At 44.3% G+C, this 26,273-nt stretch overlaps 1 protein-coding gene across 1 annotated transcript in view; it reads right to left on the bottom strand.

Moving 5' to 3' along the window:
• Positions 1 to 23,281, bottom strand: part of LOC129820140 (inactive phospholipase C-like protein 2) — a 54,551-nt gene extending 31,270 nt beyond the window's left edge. The window contains exon 1 of the mRNA XM_055877059.1: positions 22,428 to 23,281. Coding sequence (XP_055733034.1) covers positions 22,428 to 22,625 — 198 coding nt within the window. The 5' untranslated portion in view covers positions 22,626 to 23,281. The remainder of the gene's footprint in view (positions 1 to 22,427) is intronic.
• Between the last annotated feature and the right edge of the window lie 2,992 nt (positions 23,282 to 26,273).

The following is a 26,273-nucleotide window of genomic DNA, read 5'->3' as shown; positions in this document are numbered from 1 at the left end:
TTGTAATGGCACAGCCTTCTATATGTCATTCTATGGACCCTCCTGTCTCCTGCATCTCCTCCTGTCTCCTGCATCTCCTCATGTCTTCTGCATCTCCTCATGTCTTCTGCATCTCCTCATGTCTTCTGCATCTCCTCCTGTCTTCTGCATCTCCTCCTGTCTTCTGCATCTCCTCATGTCTTCTGCATCTCCTCATGTCTTCTGCATCTCCTCCTGTCTTCTGCATCTCCTCCTGTCTCCTGCATCTCCTCCTGTCTCCTGCATCTCCTCATGTCTTCTGCATCTCCTCCTGTCTCCTGCATCTCCTCATGTCTCCTGCATCTCCTCATGTCTCCTGCATCTCCTCCTGTCTCCTGCATCTCCTCATGTCTTCTGCATCTCCTCCTGTCTTCTGCATCTCCTCATGTCTTCTGCATCTCCTCATGTCTTCTGCATCTCCTCATGTCTTCTGCATCTCCTCATGTCTTCTGCATCTCCTCATGTCTTCTGCATCTCCTCATGTCTTCTGCATCTCCTCATGTCTTCTGCATCTCCTCCTGTCTTCTGCATCTCCTCATGTCTTCTGCATCTCCTCATGTCTTCTGCATCTCCTCATGTCTTCTGCATCTCCTCATGTCTTCTGCATCTCCTCCTGTCTTCTGCATCTCCTCATGTCTTCTGCATCTCCTCATGTCTTCTGCATCTCCTCATGTCTTCTGCATCTCCTCCTGTCTTCTGCATCTCATCATGTCTTCTGCATCTCATCATGTCTTCTGCATCTCCTCATGTCTTCTGCATCTCCTCATGTCTTCTGCATCTCCTCATGTCTTCTGCATCTCCTCCTGTCTTCTGCATCTCCTCCTGTCTTCTGCATCTCCTCCTGTCTTCTGCATCTCATCATGTCTTCTGCATCTCCTCCTGTCTTCTGCATCTCCTCCTGTCTCCTGCATCTCCTCCTGTCTCCTGCATCTCCTCCTGTCTCCTGCATCTGCGTTAACCTTGTTCAGAAGCTCTAGATGAAACTGTGTGCTAAATGACCATGTAATTTCGTTAAGGTTGCCTGCGTCATCAACTGATCTGGGTCAAAGGTTAGTTGGCTAGTCAGGCATGACCAATGAAAAGCGCCCTTTGACTGTTCACTGTAAACTGTAGGACTGTTCAGTAGAAAGAGGGAGAGAAAGAAAGGGAGAGGGAGAGAGGGGGAAAGAGAGAGAGGGGTGAAAGAGATTGAGCGAGAGAGGAAGAAAGAGTGGGAGAGGGGGGAAAGAGAGAGTGTGGAAATTCCTGTTATGTATACTTGAGTGTGGTCACGGAGAGGTGAGAAGGGGAGAAGCAGAAAGGCAGCAGTGTTTTTTTTATGTGGAGTATGAATGAATGTGTGAACAAGAAAAGACCATTGATGAAAGATGAAAGGGGTTTCCCTCACATCAGCAGGGGTGGAGAAGGAATCCCATCCTCCTTTTAACGCAGTGTACATACAGTGTGTGTTGGTGTTGGTGTGTGTGTTTGTCCAATCAGATTTGCATGTAAAAATGTTGTCTATTGTGGGCATCCCAAGAGGCGCAGCAGTCTAAGGCACTGCATCCCAGTGCTAGAGGTGTCACTACAGACCCGGGTTCAGCGGTCTAAGGCACTGCATCCCAGTGCTAGAGGTGTCACTACAGACCCGGGTTCAGCGGTCTCAGGCACTGCATCCCAGTGCTAGAGGTGTCACTATAGACCCGGGTTCAGAGGTCTCAGGCGTTGCATCCCAGTGCTAGAGGTGTCACTACAGACCCGGGTTCAGCGGTCTCAGGCACTGCATCCCAGTGCTAGAGGTGTCACTACAGACCCGGGTTCAGCGGTCTCAGGCACTGCATCCCAGTGCTAGAGGTGTCACTACAGACCCGGGTTCAGCCGTCTCAGGCACTGCATCCCAGTGCTAGAGGTGTCACTACAGACCCGGGTTCAGCGGTCTAAGGCACTGCATCCCAGTGCTAGAGGTGTCACTACAGACCCGGGTTCAGCGGTCTAAGGCACTGCATCCCAGTGCTAGAGGTGTCACTACAGACCCGGGTTCAGCGGTCTAAGGCACTGCATCCCAGTGCTAGAGGTGTCACTACAGACCCTGGTTCGATCCTGGGATGTGTCACAACCGGCCATGATCGGGAGTTCCATAGGGCGGCGCACAATTGGCCCAGCGTCGTCCGGGTTAGGAGAGCGTTTCCTCCGACACATTGGTGTGGCTGACTTCTGGGTTAAGCGGGCGGGTGTTAAGAAGCGAGATTTGGCGGGTCATGTTCCAGAGGACGCATGACTCGACCTTCACCTCCCGAGCCCGTTAGGGGGCGGAAAATGGGGTAAAATACCCCCCAAAAAATCTAGAGTTGTCTGTCTATCCCTGTACCAAAACTAGTTTTCTCCCGTGGACATTATGAGAATGTTTGATCAGTGACACATTGTAACCACTGCATGAACAACCAGAGAGAGGGAGCTAGAGAGAGAACAGTGGTGGTGTTTAAGTCCCTGCTCCTTCATGTGACTCCACCTCAAACAGATCTTCTCCCAACAGGGATAAATTATGTCTGATCTCCTTATCAACTCTTCTCTATTCCCTCTCTTTTCTTGTTCCTGGAAGAGAAAGAATGAGTATCCCTTGCCTTTCTGCTGCTTCTATGAGAATATCATGGCAGAAACACTGGTTGCGCATGCACACACAGACAGAAAACTGTACTAGATACAGAGCTGCACTGCTGTCATATAAAATCAATGTGGCACTACATCTACAGTACTTCAACAGTACCATCAGGGTTTCTCCACAGCCATTCACACCCAAGTGAAATCACTGGACATACAGTAAATACCATCCAAATCCATTTAAAGACTTGTTTCTCTCGCAGTTCAAAGCTACGGTAAGCACGGGGAGTTGGCTCAGGTCTCCTACCTGACTCCGCCAATCTCCTCGTGTGCCCCCCACAAAAAAAATTCTGGGGCTGCCTCTCGTGCACTTTTTCTCGAGCCAACTCCTCATAGCATCGCCGCTCCGCTTTAGCTGCTTCCAGCTCCTCTTTAGAATGACGATACTCTCCCGGCTGTGCCCATGGTCCTTTGCCGTCCAAGATTTCCTCCCATGTCCAGGAGTCCATTCCACCACGCTGCTTGGTCCTTTGGTGGTGGGTAGTTCTGTAACGCCTGTTGGTGGAAGAAGGTGAGGACCAAGGTGCAGCGTGGTACGTGATTTTTATTATAACCGAACACATGAACAAAAATGATCAAAACGGCACAAACGAAACAGTTCTATCTGGTGTAGACACACAAAACAACTACCCACAAACACAAGTGGGAACAGGCTACCTAAGTATGGTTCTCAATCAGAGACAACGATAGACAGCTGCCTCTGATTGAGAACCACACACGGCCAAACACAAAGAAATAGACAACCTAGAACACCAGACATAGAATGCCCACCTCAACTCACGCCCTGACCAAAACAAAATAGAGACATAAAAAAGGAACTAAGGTCAGAGCGTGACACTGTGTCTATTCTATGTATAGCTTAAACGTCAGATTAATGTTATTGGTACCAAATGGCACCCTACTCCCTATATAGTGCAGTACCCTATGGGCCCTGGTCGAAAGTAGTGCACTATAGGGAAATAGGGTGCCATTTGGACGCAGTCAGACAATAACTAGACTCTGGAACTAGGATATGTAGTTCTATGAGGTTCATGTGGTAGCCTCACACCAGCAGAGGTTTGCGTGTCTGTTGGGCTGGAGGAGCAAATGCCATGTGACCTATTCAATAGACTGATTAAATTGAAGTCTGTATAGGGCCATTCATACTGTATGTAATAAACTCACCAAAAAAAAGAAACGTCCTCTCACTGTCAACTGCGTTTATTTTCAGCAAACTTAACATGTGTAAATATTTGTATGAACATAACAAGATTCAACAGACATAAACTGAACAAGTTCCACAGACATGTGACTAACAGAAGTCGAATTATGTGTCCCTGAACAAAGGGGGGGGGGGGGGGGGTCAAAATCAAAAGTAACAGTCAGTATCTGGTGTGGCCACCACTCTTCCACCAAGGCACCTGCAAGTTCCCAGACATTTCTGGGGGGAATGGCCCTAGCCCTCACCCTCCAATCCAACAGGTCCCAGACGTGCTCAATGGGATTTAGATCCGGGCTCTTTGCTGGCCAAGGCAGAACACTGACATTCCTGTCTTGCAGGAAATCACGCACAAAACGAGCAGTATGGCTGGTGGCATTGTCATGCTGGAGGGTCATGTCAGGATGAGCCTGCAGGAAGGGTACCACATGAGGGAGGAGGATGTCTTCCCTGTAACGCACAGCACTGAGATTGCCTGCAATGACAACAAGCTCAATGCGATGATGCTGTGACACACCGCTCCAGACCATGACGGACCTTCCACCTCCAAATCGATCCCGTTCCAGAGTACAGACCTCGGTGTAACGCTCATTCCTTCGACGATAAACGCAAATCCAACCATCACCCCTGGTGAGACAAAACCGCGACTCGTCAGTGAAGGGCACTTTTTGCCAGTCCTGTCTGGTCCAGCGACGGTGGGTTTGTGCCCATAGGCGATGTTGTTGCCGGTGATGTCTGGTGAGGACCTGCCTTAAAACAGGCTTACAAGCCCTCAGTCCAGCCTCTGTCAGCCTATTGAGGACAGTCTGAGCACTGATGGAGGGATTGTGCGTTCCTGGTGTAACTCGGGCAGTTGTTGTTGCCATCCTGTACCTGTCCCGCCACATCTGCAGTCCTCATGCCTCCTTGCAGCATGCCTAACGCACATTCACGCAGATGAGCAGGGACCCTGGGCATCTTTCTTTTGGTATTTTTCAGAGTCAGTAGAAAGGCCGCTTTGGCGTCCTCAGTTCATAACTGTGACCTTAATTGCCTACCGTCTGTAAGCTGTTAGTGTGTTAACGACTGTTCCATAGGTGCATGTTCATTAATTGTTTATAGTTCATTGAACAAGCATGGGAAACAGTGTTTAAACCCTTTGCAATGAAGATCTGTGAAGTTATTTGGAGTTTTAAGAATTATCTTTGAAAGACAGGGTCCTGAAAAAGGGGCGTTTCTTTTTTTGCTGAGTATATGTCTACACACACAACCTCATTACACGTATCAATACAAAACACACACACACACACACTAATCTCTGACGTCAATATAGACCCTGAACACATTACCTTGAAAAAAGATGAGCTGGTCACACACAAACACACTCATTCAGTTGTAAACAAGTAACCAATGTGCACATGTAAACAAGCACGGTGAGAAAACACACCAACACACATACACACACCCTGTGTTCACTGTCTTCTAACATTTTCGTCAAAGAGCCATGTAACCTTTTAAAGTCTGTAACCTCTGCTTGAATGATATAATTAGCCATGCTACCTTAGACTGAGGGGTGTGTGTCTGTGTGCGTGTGTGTGTGTGAATGCGTCGGTGGAAGACAGCAAGAGAGGGAAAAAAGACACAAATAAAAAAGACACAAAGCTTGGTCCTGAACAGTTGTCCCTTGAGGCTTTAAAACCACGTTTTGGTACATTCAAAGCAACTGGGAAACGTCCATGACAGGCATTGTTGTCCCCTTAGCTTGATACATAACTTCTGAATGAAAGGAAACGTCCATGACAGGCATTGTTGTCCCCTTAGCTTGATACATAACTTCTGAATGATAGGAAGCACGAGCACCACCACCAATCAGCCTACACCACTGCACACACACTCGTCGTAACTATGACAACTAGCATAGTCTTGTCAGCAAATGACTGCTGTCTGAACACACACAAGTCCGATCACTTGTAACTTGCTATTTGGCCAGTCAGTATTCCAGAACAGAATTGAAAAACAGAAGTGATTAGAGCATTAAGGCCTGCAGTGTGAACAAGGCTTTAGAGACTCATGATTGATTACATACTTTGCTCTGACACACACCTCCAAGTACCAGCAGGCTCAAACAGCTGGCTGTGATCATCTGGGATTTCTGTGTTAAAACACAAACATATACACACGACCAAAAACCATCATGCTAAAAACATTATAAATCTTCTGGACAGGGTGGCTTAGCATTAAAAAGGTTAGTACAAACTATGATCATATTTGTCTCACTTCTGCACCTGTGTGTGTGTCTGTGTGTCTGTGTGTGTGTGTGTGTGTGTGTGTGTCAGGGTTGAGGTCAATTCCATTTATATTCCAGTCAATTCAGAAAGTAAACCAAACTCCAATTCCACATTGTCCTCATTGAAAAGCATTGAATAGAATTGGAATCTCAGTGTACTTCCTGAATTGACTGGAATTGAAATGGCTTTGACCCCAACTCTGTTGTGCATGTGAGTGTGTGTGTGTGTGTGTGTTAATGCGTCGATGCGTATTTGTTACAGTATGGGACAGGAAGTCAATGTTACAACGCAGAGGAGAAACAGGAAGTATGAAGTGGTCGTGTCATTCACTCAGCAACAACCTGATTCAACACACCATTTACTACGCAACACCCACACCAATTCAGAACCAGCAGACTCGGTCGAGTCAAAACCACCAACTAAGAGCTTACCAGAAGTGTCTCTCCTTCTCTACAAGTCTTTGATGTTCCAGATGAGATGCAGGTTTGAGGATGATTCAAATGTAAAAGGCAGACATGAAAAGGTCATTGTGACAGCAATCTAACCACAGTTTCTGCTGAAAAGGTCACAGCCGGAGCTCTCTTGTCGGCCTTCAGCGAAACACACTCAAGCACTAGAGGCTGCAGGGTACAGGAGTATGAGCAATCAATATGTGAATATTTGTTTGGTTGTTTGGGCATGAACAGAGTATTTGTTTCAAATGTAGAATGCCTCAGTGGTGCCTTGGTGAGTTAGGGGCTGGTGATGAATCTAGTATTGTTCTCTCTCTCGCACACAAACATATTTTTTGTGAAGAGCCCTCACTTAACCTCCACACTCCTCCATAGCAACAGCTGGATTACCATCCACACTTCTGTACTCTCCTGCTGTGTGTGTGTGTCGGTGTCTGTGTGTCTGTGTCTGTGTGTGTATCCATGTGCGTGTTCTGCAGAGAACAGGTCTAGCTGTGTGTTGTTTGGCTGTGGTTACTTGCTCTAAAACAGCCTGAAGCAATGGGAATTGGTGTGAAGGTGGTCCAAAGCAGGCTAAAGTGGGCTACAGATTCCAGTCAGTGTTAACTAAAGTAGCAGGTCAGAGAGGCTCCAACTCAAACCATATCCCTCCCCAGCTGTCTGCCAACCCCCCAAGCTAACACTGTTCTCTCAGTCAGAAAACACATCAAAATAACTCTCTCTCAAACACACACACACGATCTCCCATATTACCATATATGGTGGTTAGGTTGTCTAAGACACGCACACACACATAATGGAGGCAATCATTACTACTCATACAATACTACAAAGACTCGATTTGTTAGGTCATCAAACAGTTGAAAATAAACTACCCAGAGACAGGGCACTACCCAGAGACAGGTTACTACCCAGAGACAGGTTACTACCCAGAGACAGGGCACTACCCAGAGACAGGTTACTACCCAGAGACAGGTTACTACCCAGAGACAGGTTACTACCCAGAGACAGGTTACTACCCAGAGACAGGTTACTACCCAGAGACAGGGCACTACCCAGAGACAGGGCACTACCCAGAGACAGGTTACTACCCAGAGACAGGGCACTACCCAGAGACAGGTTACTACCCAGAGACAGGGCACTACCCAGAGACAGGGCACTACCCAGAGATAGGGCACTACCCAGAGACAGGTTACTACCCAGAGACAGGGCACTACCCAGAGACAGGTTACTACCCAGAGACAGGGCACTACCCAGAGACAAGGCACTACCCAGAGACAGGGCACTACCCAGAGACAAGGCACTACCCAGAGACAGGGCACTACCCAGAGACAGGGCACTACCCAGAGATATGGCACTACCCAGAGACAGGGCACTACCCAGAGACAGGTTACTACCCAGAGACAGGGCACTACCCAGAGACAGGTTACTACCCAGAGACAGGGCACTACCCAGAGACAGGTTACTACCCAGAGACAGGGCACTACCCAGAGACAGGTTACTACCCAGAGACAGGTTACTACCCAGAGACAGGGTACTACCCAGAGACAAGGCACTACCCAGAGACAAGGCACTACCCAGAGACAGGGCACTACCCAGAGATAGGGCACTACCCAGAGACAGGGCACTACCCAGAGACAGGGCACTACCCAGAGACAGGGCACTACCCAGAGATAGGGCACTACCCAGAGACAGGTTACTACCCAGAGACAGGTTACTACCCAGAGACAGGGCACTACCCAGAGACAGGGCACTACCCAGAGACAGGGCACTACCCAGAGATAGGGCACTACCCAGAGACAGGGCACTACCCAGAGACAGGTTACTACCCAGAGACAGGGCACTACCCAGAGACAGGGCACTACCCAGAGATAGGGCACTACCCAGAGACAGGGCACTACCCAGAGATAGGGCACTACCCAGAGACAGGGCACTACCCAGAGATAGGGCACTACCCAGAGACAGGTTACTACCCAGAGACAGGTTACTACCCAGAGACAGGGCACTACCCAGAGATAGGGCACTACCCAGAGACAGGGCACTACCCAGAGATAGGGCACTACCCAGAGACAGGGCACTACCCAGAGACAGGGCACTACCCAGAGATAGGGCACTACCCAGAGACAGGGCACTACCCAGAGATAGGGCACTACCCAGAGACAGGGCACTACCCAGAGACAGAGTACTACTTAGAGGGCACAAGAGCACCCTTAAATACCTTCCCACCCTGAGACAGGGTGAAAGAGACAGGGTACTAACCAGAGCACCCTTACCTACCTACCCACCCTGCATGAGCATTAGACAAAAAGAGAGGAGAAAACAGGCCTGTGTTCCAAAGTAGTGCACTATGTAGGGAATAGGCTACCATTTGGGACAGCTCAGGGGTGAAATTAGGACAGGAAGGAAGGTCTCTAACCAACTAAAAGGAGAGAGGAGGAGAGGGGTAAGACAGGAGGGAAGGTCTCTAACCAACTAAAAGGAGAGAGGAAGAGCGGGGTAAGACAGGAGGGAAGGTCTCTAACCAACTAAAAGGAGAGAGGAGGAGAGGGGTAAGACAGGAGGGAAGGTCTCTAACCAACTAAAAGGAGAGAGGAGGAGAGGGTTAAGACAGGAGGGAAGGTCTCTAACCAACTAAAAGGAGAGAGGAGGAGAGGGGTAAGACAGGAGGGAAGGTCTCTAACCAACTAAAAGGAGAGAGGAGGAGAGGAGGAGAGGGGTAAGACAGGAGGGAAGGTCTCTAACCAACTAAAAGGAGAGAGGAGGAGAGGGTTAAGACAGGAGGGAAGGTCTCTAACCAACTAAAAGGAGAGAGGAGGAGAGGGGTAAGACAGGAGGGAAGGTCTCTAACCAACTAAAAGGAGAGAGGAGGAGAGGGGTAAGACAGGAGGGAAGGTCTCTAACCAACTAAAAGGAGAGAGGAGGAGAGGGGTAAGACAGGAGGGAAGGTCTCTAACCAACTAAAAGGAGAGAGGAAAAGAGGGGTAAGACAGGAGGGAAGGTCTAACCAACTAAAAGGAGAGAGGAGGAGAGGGTTAAGACAGGAGGGAAGGTCTCTAACCAACTAAAAGGAGAGAGGAGGAGAGGGGTAAGACAGGAGGGAAGGTCTCTAACCAACTAAAAGGAGAGAGGAGGAGAGGGGTAAGACAGGAGGGAAGATCTCTAACCAACTAAAAGGAGAGAGGAGGAGAGGGGTAAGACAGGAGGGAAGGTCTCTAACCAACTAAAAGGAGAGAGGAGGAGAGGGGTAAGACAGGAGGGAAGGTCTCTAACCAACTAAAAGGAGAGAGGAGGAGAGGGGTAAGACAGGAGGGAAGGTCTCTAACCAACTAAAAGGAGAGAGGAGGAGAGGGGTAAGACAGGAGGGAAGGTCTCTATCCAACTAAAAGGAGGAGGAGAGGGGTAAGACAGGAGGGAAGGTCTAACCAACTAAAAGGAGAGAGGAGGAGAGGGGTAAGACAGGAGGGAATGTCTCTAACCAACTAAAAGGAGAGAGGAGGAGAGGGGTAAGACAGGAGGGAAGGTCTAACCAACTAAAAGGAGAGAGGAGGAGAGGGGTAAGACAGGAGGGAAGGTCTAACCAACTAAAAGGAGAGAGGAGGAGAGGGGTAAGACAGGAGGGAATGTCTCTAACCAACTAAAAGGAGAGAGGAGGAGAGGGGTAAGACAGGAGGGAAGAGAAGTAGACAGAAGGGAGAAAGAGCAATAGAGAGAGAAAAAAAGAGGAGAGGTGAGTTTGGGGTGTGTGAGGCAGAACAGCATGTGGAGCTTCTCCCCTAAAGACCTGCCACTATCCAAACACACACACACAGGAGCCAAATCCTCTGACTTACATTCAAAAGGCCAGGAATGTCATATGTCCAGTTTTCCTACATACTGTACCAGACAGGGATTGATCCCATCCCGGGGAATTCTTGAGATGAACCATACAGGTTGTTTTCATGGGGGCAGCAGGGGTGTGCAAGGAGGAATGGGCAGGGAAAAGAGGTGAACAACTAGGGCGCTAGCTAGTGCATGGTAGTCAACTACTTGTGGTAAGCCTAAATGTGTTAGACTTCAGTGTGTATGTGGCTCACTGAGCATGGTGCTTGCAACACCAGTATGGTGGGTTTGATTCCTGGTGAGACACCCATATGAAAATGTAGATTTGTATTTTGCGCTGCGTTGTTGTTCCATGCTGTGTCGTGCTCTGCTGCCCTTTAACGATGCAGTTTGTGTGTTGCAAGTAAGACGTGATGTAGCTAACCACCACATCAAACAAACTCGTGGAAGATAGTGGCGTATGTCGAGCAGTAGCGCCCTCACAGAGAAGTCATTTAACAGCCCAGCGTGGGACGGAGCTGGTTATTTTAGACGCAACACAACTTTCCTGAAGCGTGAGAGAAAGCTAAACATATTTCTGTTTCTGACAATCCTATCCTGGCAACGCAGAAACAAATTAAGTCAATGGGTAGGAGGAGAAAACGGAGATCGAGAGTTTACGACCCAGCTAGCACATAACGTTCTGAGAACCATATGTTTCTTAGAGCTTGGTGAGAGGTTGGTTGTCCAATGGTTATTCTGGGAATGTTGCAGGATAGTTGCTTGGCTTTGGAACATTCTCAGCACATTTAAGGAATTTTCTTGCTATTTCATTACTTTAACATAACGTTTCCTAAAAGTTAAAAAGTTCAAGTTCATTCATTTTTGGTAATGTTCTAAGAACATTCTCCAACTGGTTTGACATTGTTCAGAGAACATTAAGAAACAACGTTCTCCTGTGGGAATTTCAATACTTCATCATAACACTTCCACCAGGTTTCCTCATGATTCCATTTAAAGTAATGTTCTCAAATTGTTCCGAGAACGTTAAGTGTTCTCTGTGGGAATTGGTGTACTTTAGCATAGGGTTTTCTGTAGGTTTCCTCATGTTTGTATTTAAAGGCATGATCTCAGAACATTAAGAACCATTTCCATCAAAACATAAGAAAACATTAGTAATGTTCAAAAAGCATTCTAGGAATGTTATTCAAAAACATCTGCATTCCATTCTCAGCGTCAACAAAACTCTCTCTATCCTGTTAAGTGTGTTCAGCGGTCCACTAATTGGCCACATCTGAGAGAAAGAGAGTGAGAGAGACAGACAGACAGAGATACAGAGAGAGAGGAGGAAATAGATAGAGGTTGAAGAGAAAGAAAGCGAGTGAGAGAGAGAGAGAGAGAGAAAGAGAGAGGAGGAAATAGATGGAGGTTGAAGACAAGAGTGAGTCGTCACGTTCGTCGTAACGATGAGACCAAGGCACAGTGTGATTGGAATACATTCTTCTTTATTAAACGAAGAACATTTAAACAAACTAACAAAACGAACGTGAAGCTATAAACAACTAGTGCTGACATGCAACTACACATAGACAACTACCCACAAATACAGGTGGGAAAAGGCAACCTAAGTATGGTTCTCAATCAGAGACAACAATAGACAGCTGCCTCTGATTGGGAACCATACCCGGCCAAACACACAGAAATACAAATCATAGAAAAAGGAACATAGAATGCCCACCCAAATCACACCCTGACCAAACCAAAATAGAGACATAAAAAGCTCTCTACGGTCAGGGCGTGACAGTGAGAGAATGAAAGAGCGATACAGAGAGACAGATAGGAAAGAGATAGAGGTCGAAGAGAAAGAGAAAGGGCAATTAGACCCAACCAAATCATGAAAAAACTAAAAGATAATTACCTGACACATTGGAAAGAATTAACAAAAAAACAGAGCAAACTAGAATGCTATTTGGCCCTAAACAGAGAGTACACAGTGGCAGAATACCTGACCACTGTGACTGACCCAAACTTAAGGAAAACTTTGATTATGTACAAACTCAGTGAGCATAGCCTTGCTATTGAGAAAGGCCACCGTAGGCAGACCAGGCTCTCAAGAGAAGACAGGCTATGTGCACACTGCCCACAAAATGAGGTGGAAACTGAGCTGCCCTTCCTAACCTCCTGCCAAATGTATGACCATTTAGAGACACATATTTCCCTCAGATTACACAGATCCACAAAAAAATTGAAAACCAACCCAAACTCCCATATCTACTGGGTGAAATACCACAGAGTGCCATCACAGCAGCAAGATGTGACCTGTTGCCACAAGAAAAGGGCAACCATTGAAGAACAAACACCATTGTAAATACAACCCATATTTATGTTTATTTATTTTCCCTTTTGTACTTGAACTATTTGCACATCGTTACAACACTGTATATACACATAATATGACATTTGAAATGTGTAATGTTTACTGTTAATATGTATTGTTTATTTCACTTTTGTTTATTATCTACTTAACTTGCTTTGGCAATGTTAACATATGTTTCCCATGCCAATACAGCCCTTGAATTGAATTGAGAGAAATACCGAGAGAGAGACCGAGCGAGAGACCGAGAGAGAGTGACCGAGAGAGAGAGAGACCGAGAGAGAGAGACCGAGACACAGAGAGAGACCGAGACACAGAGAGAGACCGAGACACAGAGAGAGACAGACAGAGAGAGACAGACAGAGAGAGACAGACAGAGAGAGACAGACAGAGAGAGACAGACAGAGAGAGACAGACAGAGAGAGACAGACAGAGAGAGACAGACATAGAGAACGAGACAGAGAGAGAGAGACAGAGACACAGGGACAGAACCATGAATGCCTGTTTGCAGATCTCACCAGTTGCAAAACAAGAGCAAATTTAATTTTTAATACCAAACGAGGGCACATATGGAAAAGGGTGAAGATGTATCTGGGGCAGTGAGAAGAGTGGCAGAACGGGCACAGGCTGTGTTCCCAACAACCAATATAGTTGTGTCCACCCTCCTACCAAGAAAAGACTTCCCAGGAAAGTTGATCGACAAAATAAATGAACAGATCACTGTGGACTGTGCCTCACTACTCAACGTCAGAACGGCTCACCACCCCACTCTGACATGTCAACACTTATACCATAATGTACATCTTGATCAGGACAGTATCAGAACCTTTGCCAAGGACCTAAAAGATGCAACACTTGGCAGGGACCCACACATCCATCACCCCAGCAACAGAGGTCCCCCGCCCCACCTTCTGAAACAACAGTACCTCCACCATCCCCAGGAGAAAAGAGCCAGACACGGCTTATTACAGCACAGCTCTACTAGACCAGGCCCAACACAACACAGATTTACGAGACCAGACCCGCCTTAGGACAGCTCTACTGGACCTGGCCCATCACAACACAGCTCTACTAGACCAGGCCCATCACAACACGGCTCTGCTGGACCAGGCCCATCACAACACAGCTCTACTGGACCTGGCCCGTCACAACACAGCTCTACTAGACCAGGCCCATCACAACACAGCTCTACTAGACCTGGCCCATCACAACACGGCTCTGCTGGACCAGGCCCATCACAACACAGCTCTACTGGACCTGGCCCATCACAACACAGCTCTACTGGACCTGGCCCATCACAACACAGCTCTACTAGACCTGGCCCATCACAACACAGCTCTACTGGACCTGGCCCATCACAACACAGCTCTACTAGACCTGGCCCATCACAACACAGCTCTACTAGACCAGGCCCATCACAACACATCTCTACTAGACCTGGCCCATCACAACACAGCTCTACTAGACCTGGCCCATCACAACACAGATCTACTGGACCTGGCCCATCACAACACAGATCTGACCACTACTCCAGGGTCGCACAGAACACTGTCCTTCAGAGAAGTACACCACATGTCCACACCAGTCCACACCATGTATCATTCAGATCATCAGCCTACATATGCTGAGGTAACCTCTGGCAAAAGACACCTAGAACAGTCAGAGATACGAGAGGTGCGCCAACTACTGCAACTAATATGCAGACTACTTAACTAGACGGGCACGCACACACGTGCACACGCACGCACGCGCGCACACACACACACACACACACACAGGGTTGCAGATTGCATTGTACTTATTTTTTGTGCAGTCTTATTCCATTCCTATTAATTTGTTTACAACTATTCTTAATTTTATTGGCACCGGTATAATAATAATTATATATAGTGGTGTGTGTATATGTGTGTACATATATATATGTATATGTATATATATGTATATGTATATATATATATATATATATATATATATATATGTATATATATATATATATATATATATATATGTATATATATGTATATATATATATATATATATATATATGTATATATATGTATATATATATATATATATATATATATATATATATATATATATATATATATATATACACTGCTCAAAAAAATAAAGGGAACACTTAAACAACACAATGTAACTCCAAGTCAATCACACTTCTGTGAAATCAAACTGTCCACTTAGGAAGCAACACTGATTGACAATAAATTTCACATGCTGTTGTGCAAATGGAATAGACAAAAGGTGGAAATTATAGGCAATTAGCAAGACACCCCCCAAAACAGGAGTGATTCTGCAGGTGGTGACCACAGACCACTTCTCAGTTCCTATGCTTCCTGGCTGATGTTTTGGTCACTTTTGAATGCTGGCGGTGCTCTCACTCTAGTGGTAGCATGAGACGGAGTCTACAACCTACACAAGTGGCTCAGGTAGTGCAGTTCATCCAGGATGGCACATCAATGCGAACTGTGGCAAAAAGGTTTGCTGTGTCTGTCAGCGTAGTGTCCAGAGCATGCAGGCGCTACCAGGAGACAGACCAGTACATCAGGAGACGTGGAGGAGGCCGTAGGAGGGCAACAACCCAGCAGCAGGACCGGTACCTCCGCCTTAGTGCAAGGAGGTGCACTGCCAGAGCCCTGCAAAATGACCTCCAGCAGGCCATAAATGTGCATGTGTCTGCTCAAACGGTCAGAAACAGACTCCATGAGGGTGGTATGAGGGCCCGACGTCCACAGGTGGGTGTTGTGCTTACAGCCCAACACCGTGCAGGACGTTTTGCATTTGTCAGAGAACACCAAGATTGGCAAATTCGCCACTGGCGCCCTGTGCTCTTCACAGATGAAAGCAGGTTCACACTGAGCACATGAGCACATGTGACAGACGTGACAGAGTCTGGAGACGCCGTGGAGAACGTTCTGCTGCCTGCAACATCCTCCAGCATGACCGGTTTGGCGATGGGTCAGTCATGGTGTGGGGTGGCATTTCTTTGTGGGGCCGCACAGCCCTCCATGTGCTCGCCAGAGGTAGCCTGACTGCCATTAGGTACCGAGATGAGATCCTCAGACCCCTTGTGAGACCATATGCTGACACATGCACATTTGTGGCCTGCTGGAGGTCATTTTGCAGGGCTCTGGCAGTGCACCTCCTTCCACTAAGGCGGAGGTACCGGTCCTGCTGCTGGGTTGTTGCCCTCCTACGGCCTCCTCCACGTCTCCTGATGTACTGGCCTGTCTCCTGGTAGCGCCTGCATGCTCTGGACACTACGCTGACAGACACAGCAAACCTTTTTGCCACAGTTCGCATTGATGTGCCATCCTGGATGAACTGCACTACCTGAGCCACTTGTGTGGGTTGTAGACTCCGTCTCATGCTACCACTAGAGCGAGAGCACCGCCAGCATTCAAAAGAGACCAAAACATCAGCCAGGAAGCATAGGAACTGAGAAGTGGTCTGTGGTCACCACCTGCAGAATCACTCCTGTTTTGGGGGGTGTCTTGCTAATTGCCTATAATTTCCACCTTTTGTCTATTCCATTTGCACAACAGCATGTGAAATTTATTGTCAATCAGTGTTGCTTCCTAAGTGGACAGTTTGATTTCACAGAAGTGTGATTGACTTGGAGTTACATTGTGTTGTTTAAGTGTTCCCTTTATTTTTTTGAGCAGTGTATATATATATATAATATTCATTTTTTTCCTTCTTTTTTTTCAATGTACTTTACTCAAACCAGTGAATATCACTTATTATAAATGAGATCATTAACTATCAGCTCTTGGAATATCCAGGGCCTTTACTCTTCACATTTTGGTTATAAAACAACAAATCCAGAATTTATTAAAAACATCCAGGGACAGGACATCATAATCCTACTGAAAACATGGTGTCGTGGAGACATAGATACTCAGTGTCCCTCAGGCTATAGAGAAAGTTTACTACCATCAATCAAACATAAAAATGTTAAACGGGGCCGAGACTCAGGTGGAATCATCATTTGGCATAAGTAGGACTTGGCACTGAATGAAATGAAAAAAGGTACCAGTCACATTTGGCTAAAACTTAACAAAGGTACAATCTATTGTGATAATGACGTGTACATATGTGCAGCTTATGCTCCTCCTTCAGATTCACCATATTATGATGATCAGTTTTTTGACAATCTCCATACAGAAATCATTACATTTCAGGCAGAGGGTAAAGTGCTTCTTTGTGGAGATTTCAATGCAAGAACAGGTTCTGAGCCTGACTACACTGATGCGGGAGGTAACCACCACATATTTGGTCACCCCTCCTTGTACAGTAGCCCTATTATAAATAATAGAAACAGTCCTGACCAAATACTGAACAAAAATGGGAAGGAGTTAGTGCATCTCTGTCGAGCCTTAGGCCTGTGCATGCTTAATGGTAGAATCAGAGGGGACTCTTTAGGTCAGTTTACTTACTGCTCAGCTCTTGGGACAAGTGTAGTCGATTATTCCATCACGGACATTGACCCCTCCTCCATTAGTGCATTCACTGTCAGACCACAGACACCATTGTCAGATCACAGTCAGATCAACGTGTTTTTGAAGAAATTAACCGGCAATATTCATTCCAAAAAACTGCCCAATAAACTCTACAACATAAACCAATCGTACAGATGGGCTCCAAACAGTGCAGAGAGATTCATTGAAACATTGAACTCAAAAGAAATGATGAACTCTATACAGTTTTTCAATAACTCACAATACCAAAACAATAAAGATGGTGTCAATTCGGCTACTCTAAACATCAACTCCATATTCCAAAAAGCAGCATCGAAAGCAAATTTGAGAAAACCAAAGAAATGCAACATCAGAAACAAAAACCAAAATGTTTCTGACAAATGGTTTGATAATGAATGTAAAACAATTAGAAAACACCTAAGACAAATGTCAAACAAAAAACATAAGCAGCAAAACAACCCAGAGCTACGATATGAATACTTTGAAACTCTGAAACAGTATAAACATACACTGAAACGCAAGAAACTGAATTATACCAACAAGACACTTGATGAAATTGAAAACGCAATTGACCAAAATCAGTTCTGGGACATGTGGAACAATTTAAGCACAACAAAGCCACAAGATTTAGCCATACAAGATGTAGGAATTTGGAAAACTTATTTTGATAATCTATACAAAAACATCCCACAAAAAGACTTAAAACAGAACCAATTAGAAATTAAAGAAAAATTGAACATCCTTGAATCAGTCATTAAAAATAAACAAAATCCATTAGATTACCCAATAACCCAACAAGAACTAAATGAAAAGCTCAAATCTATTAAATCAAAGAAGGCTTGTGGTCTAGACAACATCCGAAATGAAATGCTGAAAAACAGCACACCTGAGTTGCAAAATGATGTTCTTAAATTGTTCAACATGGTTTTAACTTCTGGCTGCTTCCCTGATGTCTGGAACCAGGGGCTCATCTCCCCTATCCACAAAAGTGGAGACAAATCAGACCCCAATAATTACAGGGGAATTTGTGTAAACAGTAACTTGGGAAAGGTTTTCTGTAGCATTTTGAATTCAAGAATTCAAACCTTTCTTCAAGAAAAAAATGTAATAGCTAAATGTCAAATTGGCTTTCACCCTAACCATCGCACTACTGACCATATATACACCTTACACACACTAATTAATAAACACGTCCACCAAAAAAAAGAGGGCAAAATCTTTGCTTGCTTTATTGACTTTAAAAAAGCATTTGATTCTATTTGGCACGAAGGGCTATTCTACAAAATTCTCCAAAGTGGGCTTGGTGGTAAGGTGTATGACTTAATAAAATGCATGTACACAGAAAACAAGTGTGCAATAAAAATCAAAAACCAAAGAACAGAATTCTTTTCACAATGTCGAGGTGTGAGACAAGGCTATAGTTTGAGTCCAAATCTTTTCAACATTTATATCAATGAATTAGCAGACATGTTGGACAATTCTCCAGCCCCAGGACTCACACTATTTGACACAGAGGTGAAATACCTGCTATATGCTGATGACTTGGTACTTCTATCACCAACCAAAGAAGGTCTTCAACAGAACATTAATATTCTAGAGCAATATTGCCATAATTGGGCCCTGGCAGTAAATTTCCCAAAAACTAAAATCATGATTTTCCAAAAACAAAACAGATGTCAGAAACACAAATATAAATTCACCCTGAACAACACCATCATTGAACACACAAAAAATTACACCTACCTTGGTCTGACCATATCTGCATCAGGAAACTTTAATAGGGCAGTGAATGCACTCAAAGAAAAAGCCCGCAGAGCATTGTATGCAATAAAAATGAAATTATTCAAAATCAACATCCCAATTAGAATTTGGACCAAAATATTTGACAGTGTAATCCTACCAATAGCTCTTTACGGAAGTGAGGTTTGGGGGCCACTCAATAAACTGGACTTTAAAATGTGGGACAAACATCCAATTGAAGCCCTACATGCAGAATTCTGTCGGAAAATCCTACAAGTCCAGAGAAATACACCAACTAATGCATGTAGGGCAGAATTGGGCCGCTTTTCAGTGATAATGAAAATACAGAAAAGATCATTAAAATTTTGGCTACATCTAAATTCAAGTCCAAATTCGAGTCTGCAATTTAAAGCACTTCAAACCCAAGAGCTGAGCCCAGAAACGAGCCCTCTCAGTCAGCTGGTGTTGGACCTCACCAACCAAGCTGACACCAGCACTGCTTCAAAAGAAAGAATTCCAATAAACAAAATCATGAACCAATCAAAGGACTCATATATACAACATTGGAAAAACGAAACAAAATCCCAAAGCCGACTAAATTGCTATCTGACCCTAAACAGAGAATATGAATTGGCTGAATATCTCTACTCTGTCAGAGATACGAAGCAGAGACAGATCCTTACCAAGTACAGGCTGAGTGACCACCGATTGGCAATAGAAACCGGCAGACATAAAAAGACATGGCTACCCAAAGAGGAGCGTGTATGTGGTCACTGCCTGACAGGGGAGGTAGAAACAGAGATGCACTTTCTCCTTTACTGTGATAAATATTCCTCACCAAGAGATTCATTATTCACAGAAATGTCTACATTTATTCCAAATTTTAACTTATTAAACCCAGAGGAAAAACTAAAAATACTCATGGGCGAAGGAGCAATGGCTCCTCTTGCAGCCAAATATGTATTTGCCTGCCATTGCCTGAGGGACACTGAATTATAACATCTGCATAGTAAGCAGTATTATGACTGTTACTTATTATGACTGTTATTGTTATTACTGTTATTGTTATTACTGTTATTATTGTTGTTTATCATTTCAAGTAGTAATGGTATGGGTGGTAATGGTAATGATAGCAGTTTAATGATGGTGGTGGTGGTAGTAGTGGTAATGATGATAGTAGTTGTAGTACCAATGTAATGGTGAAGATGACCGTTATTTAGTTATAAGTTAGTTATAGTTTCATTTTTTTATTACATTACATTCGATTATTGACTGTTACCATTTTATTGTTACTATTTTTATATTTAATTTTGAATTATTATTTACTGCCATTCTATATTATTATTTGTCATTGTTTATAATTTTATTACAATGTATATTGTATACATTGTTGCTTTGGCAATATTGACACAATGTTTTTCATGCCAATAAAGCAGCTTGAATTTTAATTTTAATTTCATAGAGAAAGACATAGAGAGAGACAGAGAGAGAGAGAGAGAGACAGAGAGAGACAGAGAGAGGATCTGTGTAATCTGAGCGACAGAGAGAGAGACACAGAGAGAGACATAGAAAGAGAGAGAGAGCGAAAGAGAGAGAGAGACATGGAGAGAGACATAGAGAAAGAGACATAGAGAGAGACATTGTTTTGAAACTTCTGTATGTGTAATGTTTACTGTTGTTTAATCCAAGCTGTTTAATGTTAACTGTTAATTTGTATTGTTTATTTCACTTTTGTATAATATATATAATATATATAATAATAATTTTGTATAATATCTACCTCACTTGCTTTGGCTACCTCACTTGCTTTGGCAATGTTAACACATGTTTCCCATGCCAATAAAGCCCCTTGAATTGAATTGAATTGGATTGACAGAGAAAGAGACACAGAGAGAGACATAGAAAGAGAGAGAGACATAGTGAGAGACATAGAGAAAGAGACAGAGAGAGACAGAGAGAGAAAGAGACAGAGATAGAGACATAGAAAGAGAGAGAGACATAGTGAGAGACATAGAGAAAGAGACAGAGAGAGACAGAGAGAGAAAGAGACAGAGAGAGACACAGAGAGAGACATAGAAAGAGAGAGAGACATAGTGAGAGACATAGAGAAAGAGACAGAGAGAGAAAGAGACAGAGAGAGACACAGAGAGAGATAGAAAGAGAGAGAGACATAGTGAGAGACATAGAGAAAGAGACAGAGAGAGAGAGACAGAGAGAGAGACATAGAGAAAGAGACAGAGAGAGAGACAGAGAGAAAGAGACAGAGAGAGACACAGAGAGAGAGACAGACAGAGGGAAAGAGACATAGACACAGAGAGAGAGAGACAGAGAGAGACATAGAGAGAGAGACAGAGTGTAAGTAAGGGACCATCTCTATCTCTAACTGCTCATGACTCAAAGCAATATTGCAACATGAACTGTGAGGAAATTGGCCAACTGGCCAACTTCCTGCCCTGCCAAGTGCTGGGAGCGAATCAGACGGGCCCAGAGCCGACAAGGCCAACCAACTCATTCCTCTATATGGATCAGCATCATACAAAACTGGCAACGACAAGAGATCAATAAAAAGTCTAATAAAACATTCAACAATCCTATGACACAAGATAAAGTGTTTGGACAAGCCCAGAGGTCACGAATGCCAATATAGTCCCATTAAGAAACTGGGAACCTTCTTATTGAGGAATGTAATAGTTTTTCTTTCATATTTGTGTTTTGCTATATTTTACCTGTTTTATATTGTATTTGATTTTAGATTTTGTCTATGAAATTGTATATGCAGGGCTCCCTTGTGAAAGGAATGATGACTCCCTGCTTAAATAATGGTACCAGCTTGGATCGGTGCAAGTAATGACTGCAGCACAGTAGCTGGGTCAAGGGTCAGGTGCGTCATTCCATCCAGCCAAGTCCAAAGATCTATGAATCAATCTCGGTCTTTCTGTCTTGAGACGAACGCAACACAAGGCTAATTTAGTAGTAGGCCTAGAGACGGGCATGGTGCTCAAGGATCTAGGGTGCATATCAATAGTATAAAGGGGATTCCTCTCCTTGTATCTTTCCCTTTATAAGCATTGATCTGAGAAGACAAGATAGCTGAAATCTACTGTATGGTCCAATGAGAGGAGACAGGGAGAAGGAGAGGAGACAGGCAGAAGGGAGAAGGAGAGGAGACAGGGAGAAGGGGAGGAGACAGGGAGGAGACAGGGAGAAGGGGAGGAGACGGAGAAGGAGAGGAGAAAGGGAGAAGCAGTCACTTCAGACTCTAGACCCACAGACCAACTATTTCGCAATTAGCAGAGTGACAGTACCAAAACACCTCTCAATGACTAGATCAGAGTGTGATCTAACGCTACTGTATGTGTGAATGTATGTGTGTCTGTTCATGAACAGTTAAGGATCAATTTAGTATTGTCAGTTTGGTGTATTTAATATCCCCCAAACTTTTACCTTGATAATACTGCTCTGCCGCGGGATTCCTTTGGCGTCTGTATCTCCTCCTGCTCCCGGCTTGTCAGTCATGGGCGATCCGGGACCAGTGTCGGTTTGGACAGCTGTCACGGTGTCTGACATTCCGCAGCCTCCGTTGGACACCAATTCTTCTCGATGAGTCTGGTGGTTCACCCCGTTGCCCGGAGAGGGTTTCATCACAGCAACCGGTGGGCGCGCACCCTACCTGTCTTTCTGAAGTCCGCTACAAATGTGGATTTTTGTAGCTGTGAGCCTTGTTTGGTGTTCGCTTCGCTACGTGAAATAACTGACAATCATCTCATCCAAGATGCTTTAGCGCGCCAAAGCGACTCCATGCTTGACAGACAGCCACACACTCTTGCTCTCGCAAAGTAGACTATCCAAAATATATCCTCTGCAAATCATGGTTCTCCGTCAGTAGCCTAGGCATCGCTTTACCCGACGAGAATGGGAATATTTTACATAGCTTTAACCATCATCTTCTACTGCTGAGGTGCGTTCCGTTGTGTTGTCGTCGGCGACTCGTCATAATAGAAAGTCAAAAAGAGATTCAGTGACCCGAATGGCGCACACCTCAAATGCGCAGTAATAAGCACTGCTGCCGGCGCTATTGTCTTTCATAATATGGAAATGAAAGCAAAAGGCTTGACTTGACAGTTCTCAGTGCGTTCTGGAACTTAGCCTTCCCACTGGGTACAGATGTCAATTCATCGTATATTCCATCGTATATTCCACGTTGGTTCAACGTTGAAATTACGTGGAAACAATAACGTTGATTCAACCAGTGGGTTGTCCCTACATATATCTTCCCTGAGAGCTGGGGTAGCGGGTGAGCATCATGTTTCCAGCAGTTGCCGAATTCTGTCGCTGTCTAGGCGCGAGTATCGCCTTTCATAAAACACTATGATTGAATTTTCCCATAAAAAGTTATTGGGCAAACAAATGTAATTGTACCAACATTCAAATGTACATAAATTATGGAGGACCAAACGTGCCGTAATTTGAAATAAATATGTAAATGCGCACATAAATAGACAAATGAATGAATAAATAAATACACCCACACATAATTAAATAAATGTGCAAGGAAATACAAAAATACTGACCAAAATTCATTCATTTTCTCAACATATCTGTATGTATATAATTATTTATATATGTATTATCTAATTATTCAAACTTGAATTAATTTTATTCATTTATATATTTATTAATGTATTTATTTCTCTAGTTCTTCCTCCAAAATGATAATGAGGGGGTGTCAGTCAAACGTCTGTGGGTGATATCTAACACACCATTGGTTGATCAATGTCACATTGCTTGATCGCTTTGCCTGCTTTTGCACCACCTATGTGAAGCTAGCCACAATAACGATTAGCCACAAGTGGAATTTGTAGTTTGACTTCAAAATAAAAGTCCCACATTTAAACTGATGCAAACAGATACAAATAGTGCAATCATGCCATATTAGTACTAGAAAATGCTAACAAGTTTGGAATGTTGTTATATAAATTCAACAACATACAATAATTCATAGGCTTAATGGTGAGGTGATTTCCCACAGTTAAAGTCCTGTAATAAGAGCTACAATGCTAATATTTGTGTAAACTCTTCACAGCTGTGAACATTTCATGGGCTCACGATCCATAGGTAAGGCTGTGCATTGCAATATGAATGTTCAATTTAGTCTTGGCCAAAAGTTTTGAGAATGACACAAATATTAATTTTCACAAAGTCTGCTGCCTCAGTTTGTATGATGGCAATTTGCATATACTCCAGAATGTTATGAAGAGTGATCAGATGAATTGCAATTAATTGCAAAGTCCCTCTTTGCCATGCAAAGGAACTGAATACCCCAAAATCATTTCCACTGCAATTCAGCCCTGCAGCAAAAGGACCAGCGGACATCATGTCAGTGATTCTCTGACATCATGTCAGTGAGTGTTGACGAAGACAAGGCTGGAGATCACTCTGTCATAATGATTGTGTTCGAATAACAGACCGGAAGCTTCAAAAGGAGGTTGGTGCTTGGAATCATTGTTCTTCCTCTGTCAAATATGGTTACCTGCATGGAAACACATCATTGCTTTGCACAAAAAGGGCTTCACATGCAAGGATATTGCTGCCAGTAAGATTGCACCTAAATCAACCATTTATCGTATCATCAACAACTTCAAGGAGAGCGGTTCAATTGTTGTGAAGGCGGCTTCAGGGCGCCTAAGAAAGTCCAGCAAGCGCCAGGACCATCTCCTAAAGTTGATTCAGCTGCGGGATCGGGGCACCACCAGTACAGAGCTTGCTCAGGAATGGCAGCAGGCAGGTGTGAGTGCATCTGCACGCACAGTGAGGCAAAGACTTTTGGAGGATGGCCTGGTGTCAAGAAGGGCAGCAAAGATGCCACTTCTCTCCAGGAAAAACATCAGGGACAGACTGATATTCTGCAAAGGTTACAGGGATTGGACTGCTGAGGACTGGGGTAAAGTCATTTTCTCTGATGAATCCCCTTTCCGATTGTTTGGGGCATCTGGAAAAAAGCTTGTCTGGAGAAGACAAGTTGAGCGCTACCATCAGTCCTGTGTCATGCCAACAGTAAAGCATCCTGAGACCATACATGTGTGGGGTTGCTTCTCAGCCAAGGGAGTGGACTCACTCACAATTTTGCCTAAGAACACAGCCATGAATAAAGAATGGTACGAACACATCCTCCAAGAGCAACTTCTCCCAACCATCCAGGAACAGTTTGGTGACGAACAATGCATTTTCCAGCATGATGGAGCACCTTGCCATAAGGCAAAGTGATAACTAAGTGCTCGGGGAATAAAAACATCAATATTTTGGGTCCATGGCCAGGAAACTCCCCAGACCTTAATCCTATTGAGAACTTGTTGTCAATCCTCAAGAGGCAGGTGGACAAACAAAACCCCACAAATTCTGACAAACTCCAGGCATTGATTATGCAAGAATGGGCTGCCATCAGTCAGGATGTGGCCCAGAAGTTAATTGACAGCATGCCAGGGCAGATTGCAGAGGTCTTGAAAAAGAAGGGTCAACACTGCAAATATTGACTCTTTGCATCAACTTCATGTAATTGTCAATAAAAGCCTTTGACACCTATGAAATGCTTGTAATTATACTTCAGTATTCCATTGTAACATCTGACAAAAATATCTAAAGACACTGAGGCAGCAGACTTTGTGAAAATTAATATTTGTGTCATTCTCAAAACTTTTGGCCACGACTGTACACATAGTAGGTTGACTGGTGAGCTAATGTGGCTCATTTCACAGTGGTGTCAAAGTCCTGCAATAAGAGCCACACTGTGCCTGTGAGTTTGCCAGTGAGAATCTGGAGAGGGCGCAAACTAAAATGAAAAAATGAACACATACTGACTAACGAGGTGACACCAACCTCAAAACAGAAATGAAAAAACCAAAGCCTGTAACGCCTTCCCCTTAAAACAACAAATGTATCCTATATTTTTGTTGGACAAGTTTCTCACCACCAACAGAAAATAACTTCCATTTCACAACATAATCAACTTAAATGTGTCGCTACTCAAATGTAAACAGCGTCGCTTAAATGCGTCGCTACCTTCTCCAATGTAAACAGGCTGTCAACCATTAAATACAAGACAAAAACAAGACACTTTTTTTGTAAATATTACTTTTATTTATTTTATATTTTTTATATAGCTGGAACAGAGACCAAAAGGGTATTTGTCTTCTCAAAACCCTCCTGACAGTTGGGGCTTCAACAGAAAGTGACTTTCAGACTGGGCAAATCTGTTACTGGCGCAACAACCCTGGACAAAGTTCTTGCAAAACT

This window comes from Salvelinus fontinalis, chromosome 22 (assembly GCF_029448725.1).
Source record: "Salvelinus fontinalis isolate EN_2023a chromosome 22, ASM2944872v1, whole genome shotgun sequence".
Taxonomy (NCBI): domain Eukaryota; kingdom Metazoa; phylum Chordata; class Actinopteri; order Salmoniformes; family Salmonidae; genus Salvelinus; species Salvelinus fontinalis.
Note: the sequence above shows the minus strand (reverse complement) of the source record. Positions and strands in the feature narration are given on the sequence as shown.